General features: G+C 52.3%; 1 protein-coding gene across 1 annotated transcript in view; it reads left to right on the top strand.

The window, feature by feature from the left end:
* Nucleotides 1-8,456, top strand: part of Mvp (major vault protein) — a 30,299-nt gene extending 21,843 nt beyond the window's left edge. The window contains exons 8-15 of the mRNA XM_005351270.2: nucleotides 2,268-2,549; nucleotides 3,326-3,570; nucleotides 3,645-3,842; nucleotides 4,864-5,250; nucleotides 5,840-5,956; nucleotides 6,414-6,540; nucleotides 7,000-7,188; nucleotides 7,570-8,456. Coding sequence (XP_005351327.1) covers nucleotides 2,268-2,549; nucleotides 3,326-3,570; nucleotides 3,645-3,842; nucleotides 4,864-5,250; nucleotides 5,840-5,956; nucleotides 6,414-6,540; nucleotides 7,000-7,188; nucleotides 7,570-7,701 — 1,677 coding nt within the window. The 3' untranslated portion in view covers nucleotides 7,702-8,456. The remainder of the gene's footprint in view (nucleotides 1-2,267; nucleotides 2,550-3,325; nucleotides 3,571-3,644; nucleotides 3,843-4,863; nucleotides 5,251-5,839; nucleotides 5,957-6,413; nucleotides 6,541-6,999; nucleotides 7,189-7,569) is intronic.
* Nucleotides 8,457-10,098: the final 1,642 nt, after the last annotated feature.

Below are 10,098 nucleotides of genomic sequence, written 5' to 3'. Positions count from 1 at the left end.
AAAAACCAAAAAAAAAAAAAAAAAAAAAAGAAGTAGTTCTTTATACCACAACAGACAAAAACTGAAGACACAGCTAAGTGAAAGAAAGCAGATGCGAAAGACTAGCTACTGTATTATTCTATATATGTGAACTGTCCAGAACACGTAAATCCAGAGGCTCGGGCAGTAGATTGGGGGTTGGTGGGGCGGGTGGGAATTGACAGGGGCAGCCGGTACAGGTTTCTTCCCAAGGTGATAAAAATATTCTAGACGGACACAGTCGAGACAGGCGAGTGATTCTGAGTCTCCTCACGTCAACTGCGTACTCTCAATACTTAAACTTGTGGATTCTATTGCAATAGAAACACAGCTCAGCTGGTAACATGCTTGCCGTGCAAACATGAGGACCTGAGTTCAGTGCCTACTTCCCACGTTTTAAAAAGCTGGGCATAGTGGCATACACTTGTCATCCCGGGGCTGGGGCTTAGAGCCCGGAGGACCTGTGAGACTTGCTGCCCAGGCAGCCTGGTCTAGTCATTGAGCCTCAAGTTCCAGTGAGGGACCCTGTCTCAGAAAACCAGGTGAGGCTGGCTACAAGGGAGGTCAGTGGGTAAAGATGCCCCCAGCCGAGAATGATGATCCAAGTTCAATCCCCACAACCCATTTGTTAGACTGGGAAAAATGACTCCTGCAAACTGAACTTTGACCTCTACATGTGTGCCAGCGTATGCAGGTGTACATATGTGTGCACATACACATACAAAATATTATTAATAGTGATAAAGTAATTTAAACACCAATTTTTTAAAATTAACTGGCTTCTGAGGGGTGGCATCTAAGGTTGATCTCTGACCTCCACTTGTATTCACGCACACATGCAGACATCCCCCACACACACATACATATACTCACACACACACACACAACACACAATCAGTGTTCTTTATCCACAAGCCCCACATCTACAATTAAACCAGCAGATCAAAATTTTTAAGAAAAATTGCATCTGAACAGAAAATATGTAGTTTTTATTATTTTTCCTAGTATAGCCTTTATATGGTATATATGGTATTATGTATTATCAGTAATCTACTTATGATTTATGACTTAAAGCTCACAGGAGGTTGTCTGGGCTACATCCATAAGGGACTTGAGTATCAATTTGGGGTTTTTAGGTGACAAGTTCTAGAACCCATTGTCCCAAGACATAGAGAGAAGTCCATATATTTCTTAAAATATAAGCTGAACCGGGTGGTGGTTCAGCCTTTAATCCCAGCACTCAGGAGATTGAGACAGAGGCAGGTGGATCTGTAAGCTCAAGGCCAACATGATCTACAAGAGCTAGTTCCAGGACAGCCAGAGCTACACAGCTAAACCCTGTCAAACCCTGTCTCGAAAAACAAAAAGAAAAAAAAATATATACATATATATATATATATATATATATATATATATATATATATATATATATGAGTCAGGTGTGGTACACACCTGTAACACTCAAGAAGCTGAGGCAGGAGGACTGTGAATTTGAGGCCAACCTAACCGACACAGCAAGACCCTATCTCAAAGAAGGGGAGAGAAAAAGGCCAGTGAAGTGTGTACCTGCCGTCCCACCCCTTCAGGAGCCTGATACAAGAGTCTAGAAGTCCAAAGCCAGTCTGGGAAACATGGCTAGGTCCACATCACCGACACCACCACCAAACACCATAGGTGGCAGGTCAGATTTGACCCTATGACCAAAGTTTCCCAACCTTCAAATTCCACCATATCAAGAAAACAGACCATGGAGAAATGAGAAGCAGCAGTAGGTTAAATATATATATCATTCCTTTGTGGACATTTTCTTTTCTTCGGGGATTTTTTGGTTTGGCTTTTGTGACAGGGCTCTCGCTTTGTTACCTAGACTGGGCTTGGATTCAGGATGATCCTTCTTTACTTTTCCAAGTGTGGAGATTACAGACTTGTGCACTGCACTCAGTTTAGGGTAATCTGTTTAACCTGAGGACCTAGGTCTCGACTGTTTACAGATTTGACCAGGTGATCTGCCGGCATTCGTCCAGACAGACAGACAGACAGACATACAGACAGACAGGGGCTATAATGGGGTTGTGCTTTGGACTTCTGTCTTCAACACAAGCCTGACACAGCATGTGGTTGAGCTAGTGCCACCAGAAGACCTGGCTCAAGGTCGTGCAGAGGTGGCAAGCCAGAAGACCGTCTCAAAGCAGCGTGGCTCTGCTATAGCCAGAGTGCACCATGTCCTAACCTCCCCTCTTTTCCACTAGGGAGAGAAGTCCTTTTTCCTCCAGCCAGGGGAGAGGCTGGAAAGAGGCATCCAGGATGTGTATGTGCTGTCAGAGCAACAGGGGCTGCTGCTGAGGGCACTGCAGCCCCTGGAGGAGGGGGAGAACGAGGAGAAGGTCTCCCACCAAGCCGGAGACCGCTGGCTCATCCGTGGGCCCCTGGAGTATGTGCCCTCTGCGAAAGTGGAGGTGGTGGAGGAGCGCCAGGCCATCCCTCTGGACCTAAATGAGGGCATCTATGTGCAAGATGTCAAGACCGGGAAGGTACCAGCTGGGGGATGGGAGGTGCCAGCTGTGCCTTCCTCGGGGGCCCGCAGGTGCTGCTGATGGGAAGAGGCAGGTTGGGGGAAGGCGCCACGGCACACACAGCAGCTGCCAGGTGGCTGTCTGGCAGATGCGAGGCCTTTTCCTGCTCCATTTGCCATCGCTGTGCAAAATATCTAGGTCTACATTTCAGAGCCTCCAGCTGGGAGAATGAACTAGGCTTTAGGACCAGGGTTCCGCCCTCCTGCAGATGTGGACCTAGCACAGAGATCTCACTAGAACATGGCCCACGTCTCGGTGGACTCTCCTTTTGCTGCTTCACCTAAAACCTTGACCTCGGTTTGGCTGAGGACTACATTGCCAGCCTCTTTCCCTGAGAATCTAACGAGGAACAATTCAGTGTCCAAGCCAGTGTTAGTGTGTATGAGGTGCTTCCTAGGGTCACATCTGTGACCATGGTGCCCACCACGCGGCTCCATTAAGGAAAATCCTAGAAATAATATCAAGCACTTACTACATACCAAGTGCTGTTCTTTGAACTGGCCTTGTGGACCCTTCTCATTGTCTATCCCCCAGATGGCCCATTATACAGATGAGGAAAGTAAAGCGTGGACAGAGCTTGAGAAAAAACCAGCAGATGGCAACCAAGCCTGAGCACATCCTTCCTGTAGAGACCTCCTTTAGCCAGGATACGGTGCTGCCCCTGGGCAGGATTCGCTCAGGACAGCTAGCAGTGACGTTTTCCCTCTTATCCTCTCTGAAAACACCTTCCCTAGGTGCGGGCTGTGATTGGAAGCACCTACATGCTGACCCAGGATGAAGTCCTATGGGAAAAGGAGCTGCCTCCCGGGGTGGAGGAGCTGCTGAACTTGGGGCATGACCCATTGGCAGACAGGGGTCAGAAGGCCACAGGCAAGACCCTTCAGCCCTCCGCTCCAAGGAACAAGACCCGAGTGGTCAGCTACCGTGTCCCACACAATGCAGCCGTGCAGGTGTACGACTACAGAGCCAAGAGAGCCCGGTGAGCCAGTGGACGGCCTCTGCGGGGTCCTCTGGGACGCTCCCAGGGAGTCTGACCTCCGCCTCTCTCCGCAGCGTGGTCTTTGGGCCTGAGCTGGTGTCACTGGATCCCGAGGAGCAGTTCACAGTGTTGTCCCTGTCTGCCGGGCGGCCCAAGCGTCCCCACGCTCGCCGCGCTCTCTGCTTGCTGCTGGGACCCGACTTCTTCACTGACGTCATCACCATTGAGACTGCGGATCACGCCCGGCTGCAGCTGCAACTTGCTTACAACTGGTGAGACCGCGGACTCAGGGGGCAGCCTCAGGAACAGGAAGGGACAGAAGGCAGCCCTTGATGCCGTAGGACCAGAAGGAAGCTGGGAGTTTCGAAAATATGGGGAGCATATGGCCTACCCTTCTAGATGAAGACTTCAGGGCCCCATTAAAGGGGAACTACCCAGACACACCTCCATCTTTTATCAGTGCAAGCTGTTTTTTGATTGTATTTATCTATCATCTATCTATCTATCTATCTATCTATCTATCTATCTATCTATCTATCATCTATCTATCATCTATCTATCTGTCTGTCTGTCTATCTATCTATCCATCCATCCATCTATCTTTGAGACAAGGTTTCTCTATCCTGAAACTCATATATAGACCAGGGTGGCTTCAAACTCACAGAGATCGGCCTGCCTCTGCCTCCCTGGGGCTGGGACTCAAAGCATGCGTCACCACTCCCAACTTCTGCAAGATTTTTTTTGTTTTTGTTTTTTTAAACAACCAATGGATGTGAGCAGTGTGAACATGTAGCCAGAACACACTCAGGAGGCAGAAGCAGGGGATCAGGTATTCCAGGCCAGTGTCAGTGAAAGAGCTCAAAGCCAGCCTGCGTATCCTGTGTGAGGGCCTGTCTCCGGGAGTCACCTGGAGAAATGGTGTTCTCCAGTGTCTGGTGAACAGCTAGCACTGTGACCAAGGCAGATAGGGTGCTGGCCTAGTGAGTTAATAGCACAGATCCTAGACCTATTTTGCATGATTTTAGTTTTGGCTTGCTACATATGGTATGACCTTGAATTTAATATCTTTAACCCTTCACTTGCTCTTCTGTAAAATGGGAGAGTAGGCATCTCCACTGTAGGGACTCCAAGGATTTAGCAGGAACATAGGTGCTTGCTGGGCACAAACTCACATCTCCCATGTAGGAGCTGCTGCTGTTCATCCCCAGAGGATGGGTGCTGAAACCCTGCTCAGAAAGGGTATCATTTCTTGTGGGAAAATAGCTTCCCCTCTCTGGGTCTCCTTGTTCACAGGCACTTTGAGCTGAAGGACCGGAATGACCCTGTAGAGACAGCGAAGCTTTTCTCCGTGCCTGACTTTGTGGGTGACGCGTGCAAGGCCATTGCATCCCGAGTCCGAGGGGCTGTAGCTTCTGTCACCTTTGATGACTTCCACAAGAACTCAGCTCGAATCATTCGCATGGCTGTTTTTGGCTTCGAGACATCCGAAGACACGGGTCCTGATGGCACCCTCCTGCCCCGCGCTCGTGACCGGGCGGTCTTTCCCCAGAACGGGCTGGTGGTCAGCAGTGTGGATGTGCAGTCTGTGGAGCCAGTGGACCAGAGGACGCGGGACGCCCTTCAGCGCAGTGTCCAGCTGGCCATTGAAATCACCACCAACTCCCAGGAGGCAGCAGCCAAGTGAGTGGTGCAGGGAGCCAGGGGAAACATCTCACTGGTGCTACCACCCGAATACAGTGGCATTCACAACGGTCTGCTTGCTGCCATCTGGTCCCCAAGGGTCTATTCTCTCCTCAGCATGACTATTAAAACAGGAAGACATTCCTGCTCCTATGGCGTCCCACTCTTTCCAGGGCCCTCCAGGCTCTCCCTGTCCTCAGCCTTCAGCTTGGTCCTACCTTGGACCTTTGAAACGTCTTTCCGAGTGTACTTTTTGAGCCCCAAGGTCACCTCCTTGGAGAGCCCCTACTTTCTCTTGCAACTATTGCGGTGCCCTCTTTCCCCACTCATCCTCTTGCTCATCTCTGTCTGAGGGCATCCTCGCCTGTTTTCTTCCCACGGGAGAGTCCTTCCAGGGGAAGCAAGCATCAGGCAGGCCTGTCTTCTGCAGGCCTAGAGCCACACCATGGCTGCTGGCCGTTTGCTCATTGTTCTGGGCCCAGGTGCATGTTGAGTGCCGGGGAAGGGGAAAGGTCAGTCTCCAGGCCAGGTGCTCCTTTCTCAGCTCTGGCCCCGCATCAGCATCTCATCTGCTCCTCTTCTTACCCAGGCATGAGGCTCAGAGACTGGAGCAGGAAGCCCGTGGCCGGCTTGAGAGGCAGAAGATCCTGGACCAGTCAGAAGCTGAAAAAGCCCGCAAGGAACTCTTGGAGCTTGAGGCTATGAGGTGGGTGGAGAAACGGAGGTGGAAAGACTGACCAGTCTGAGGGTCTTGGCAAAGCTGCCGGCTCAGGCAGAGGTGGGGATGAGAGGCAGGCAGAGCTGCCTCCAGGCAGAAATCTAGACTCTAGAAGGGCGGCTATGGCTTTTTGGTAGAGCGCTTGCCTGTCATGTACAAGGCCCTGGGCTCCAGCCTCCGTACTGGAAGAACATTGAAACATATGGCCAGCAGGACGACATACTGGGTAAAGGCACCTGCTGCCGAGTCTGAGGACCCAGGTTCCCAGGGTTCCTCACAGTGGACGGACAGAGCTGATTCTCACAAGTTGTTCTCTGACCGTCATACCTGTGTCATGAGGTCCCCCTCAAGTCCCTGAGGTCCCCCTCAAGTCCCTGAGGTCCCCCTCAAGTCCCCGGGTGGGCGGGCCTCTCTTCTAGACCTCCCCCAACTCTTTCCCCTGCAGCATGGCTGTGGAAAGCACGGGAAATGCCAAGGCAGAGGCCGAGTCCCGTGCGGAGGCTGCCCGGATCGAAGGAGAAGGTTCTGTGCTGCAGGCCAAGCTAAAGGCAGAGGCGTTAGCCATTGAGACGGTGAGCTCAGGCTGTTGTTGGAAGGGTGCCATGGGGCCTGGAAGAGGCCAGTTCATCAACGGCCCTGAAACCCAGTGGGATACCGAGTAGGTAGCAGGACACAAAGCACGGCCCAAGCCCCCAGTGGTCTGCAGAGACTTCTGCCCTGTAGCTGTGTGCATTCCCAGAAGGGGATTATTACAGCCATTCCACAGACGGCGCTGAACGCTGCCCCTTTGTTGTGTGTGTTTTACATCCGTGACCTCATTTCATGCTTGAGGTACACGTCACCTCCATTTTACCCCGAGGCTTGACTCTGGGGACTCCTTCCTAAGAGTCACTAACTAAACAGTGGCATGACTGGGGTTTGCACCTGCTGTTCCCTTCTGCCTCTGTTCCCTCCGGGCTGCTGGCTTGGGGGACTTGAGGGACAGTTCCTGGGCTACATGACCTCAAGCGAGCCTGGTCTCCCCCCTCCAGGAAGCTGAGCTCGAGCGAGTAAAGAAAGTGCGAGAGCTGGAACTGGTCTACGCCCGGGCCCAGCTGGAGCTGGAAGTGAGCAAAGCGCAGCAGCTGGCAGATGTGGAGGCAAAGAAATTCAAGGAGATGACGGCGGCTCTGGGCCCCAGCACCATCAAGGACCTGGCTGTGGCTGGGCCAGAGATGCAGGTGAGAACAGAGGCACAGGAGGAGGGTGGGTGTTTGCCTTGGAACTGAGAAGGTAAAGGACAAAGACAAGCACATTTGGGGAAATGTTGGCGGACGGAAAGGGGTTTGTTTGGGAGCGAGCTATTCCTGTGACCTGTGACCTGTCACTGACACCCTGAGTACCATTCCAGCACCAGGCACTGTCCTAGACCCTGAAGAGCTAGCATTGCGAGGGAGACAGTACGGGGTGAGACTTCAGACCCTCAGAGACGTCAAGGAGGGTGATGCAATGAAGGGGATGGTGGCTCTTGGTTCACAAGGGCCGCTCTGAAGGCTGGCCCCCTAGGGAGGAGCCAGTTTCTGAGGTGTCTTCGTGCCTGACTTTCTCCTCCCTCCCCACAGGTGAAACTTCTTCAGTCCCTGGGCCTGAAATCCACTCTCATCACAGACGGCTCTTCTCCCATCAACCTCTTCAACACAGCCTTCGGGATGCTGGGGCTGGGGTCTGATGGTCAGCCGCCAGCGCAAAAGTAACGTGGCATGCAGGCCCAGCCTGGAGAAGGCTGCTCCTTGTCAGGCCCTCCTGCTCCAGGCTCTTTGAAGCAGCCACACTGTGCCTTAAGGTCAACACTAACTGTCCCGACAATGGATAAAATAAAATGATCATTTTGGAAATTTTTTTTCTGTCACCTCTAGCCTGGGCGACAAGGGAGCTCACTGGCCAAGAGAAGATGCCCCTCAAATCTTGATATAATTACTGGAGACTGTGCTGTTCTCCGAGGAAACGGGGAAAACTAGCCTGGAGTTACAATGTTAAGGATGCAACCCAAAGCCTTCCAAGCCTGTTGTCCACAGGCTGTAGACCACGGCTTTCTAGAACCCAGGGAGGGGAGGGTGGTGCTGTAGGAGAATTCTGTCGGAGCAGGACAAACTGGGACCACTCCTGCAGTGGTCCTTCCCCGAATCCTGGCCATTCACTGAGTCTCCCTCGGGCTGCAGAGCCTGCCCAGCCTGCCCAGCCTGCCCCTGGAGACTCTCCTTTGGCGCCACCTGCCGGCCTCACCTTATAGCGTCTGTAGCGCCTGCAGATGTGCCAAGCTGCACCAGGCACCCGTGTACTTGTTCCCGCCCAGATACGGCTATTAGATTGGGGAAGAGGACCCCGCTTGGGACAGCAGGGTCTAGAGCACACTCTGAAACCCCTGGTCTTGGCTCTTAAGGAGCGTTAGGGTGCCCTCTTTCCTATCTGTCCCCCAAACTTTATCCCAAACTTGTGAAGGGCTTTAATTTGGTGAAGTGATGTGGGCTCTGTTTGGAAATACCAGTGGGGGCTCCAGGCATGCCGGTTTTATCCCAGGGGGGTTTTAGATGTCAGGCTTGCCCCGTCACCACTGTGGAAGTCAAATGATCCAAGAGTAGAGAGAAAATTTTGTCTCCATTTCCTGTGCGGCTCTGAAGGGGACTCCTCCTCTCTCATCTCCTCCCATTTGTGAAGAGAGCCCGTGGTTTCCCAGTTAAGCAAGGTTAGCGATATTGTTTTTGTTCCTTTTTCCTCACAGAGCCTTCTCTCACGAGTCTTGCCTCTTTCCCGAGTGGCTTCTGAGGTGCATTTGTGTGGTAGGTGTCTCTGCTAAAGCCTGAATGAGGCCAAGGGTCTGTCTGTATTAACTCCCAGCCCCGGGCCATTCTGGCTTGGCTGTGTGTGTCCCTAGCCCCGCCCTCCCCAAGCTTTTCCTCAGGAGAACTAATTAATTTAAGGTTCTTCAGCTGGTACCTGCTGTCTGTTCCTTGTTGTGTGATACCGCGGGCCTCCGGGGATTACCACGGGCCTCCGGGAAACAGTGAGCTTGTACACGGCGGTGTTTCTTCAGGCCTCAGCTATCGGCTCCCAAAGCTGTCTTTGAATGTGCAGCACCTTAGAGAACTTCACCTGTCCTTTGCCTCTGTCCCTACAAGTCACCAATCAAAACCTGTGACTCCCTTCTCTTCCCCGCCCTTGTGATGTTTATGGTTAAAGACCCCCTGTACCCTCTCCCCATGTCAGAGTGTTAGGAAGGACCCTCATTGCAAATACACCCCAGCATTTCCTTCTTTTCTTGCCTCCTTTCCCTTCCTCGATCCCTTTCTCTCCCCATCATCCTGCCCCCCTCCCCTCCTTTCTTCTTCTTCTTTTTGTTTGTTGTTTGTTTTTGTTTTGTTTTGTTTTTTTGAGACAGGGTTTCTCTGTGCATCTTTGGCTGTACTGGAACTCACTCTGTAGACCAGGTTGGCCTCACAGAGATCTGCCTGCCTCTGCCTCCCGAGTGCTGGGATGAAAGGCATGTGCCAATATCACCTGGCTCCTTTCTTTCTTTGAGACAGGGTCTGACCATGAACTCACAGTCCTCCAGCCTCACTGTCCAGGGTGTTACGATCATTGGTATGTGTCACCTGCTGTCCCCCAGTTCCCCTTCCCTGTGTAACCCCGGACCAGAGGCTTGCTGCTGAGGGAGACCCCCGTAGGTGACCATTCCCATTTTAGACTGCAGTCTCAGCCCCCAGGGAGGCCTGTCCCCCATCCCCAACTATCTTCTCCCAGCTGCCATCCCTCCGAACAACTATTCATGCCTCCTCTTCTCACCTCCCCCTCCCCTGCCCACTCTTTCTCACCTCTCTGAAGAAAATAGAAGCAAACTGGGCAGGAAGGCTCTCTCCCTCCCAGCAGCAGACCAAACAGCTGAGCTGCCTGTGCTCACCATGGTGCCCACCAGGGATCCTCACCTCGGGCCCTAGACCCCACTCATCTTGTCCTGAGAGCTGACTCTTAGGCCCATCATCTCCTGCCTCGGCAACCACCAATTCGTCCTCTCTTTTGGGCCCCCATCATCAGCCTTGAAATCCTTCAACTCTATGACACATAGAACAGGTAGAAGTCATTCCTTGTTAAGAGCA

Source organism: Microtus ochrogaster, chromosome 8, assembly GCF_000317375.1.
Source record: "Microtus ochrogaster isolate Prairie Vole_2 chromosome 8, MicOch1.0, whole genome shotgun sequence".
Classification (NCBI taxonomy): Eukaryota; Metazoa; Chordata; class Mammalia; order Rodentia; family Cricetidae; genus Microtus; species Microtus ochrogaster.
Note: the sequence above shows the minus strand (reverse complement) of the source record. Positions and strands in the feature narration are given on the sequence as shown.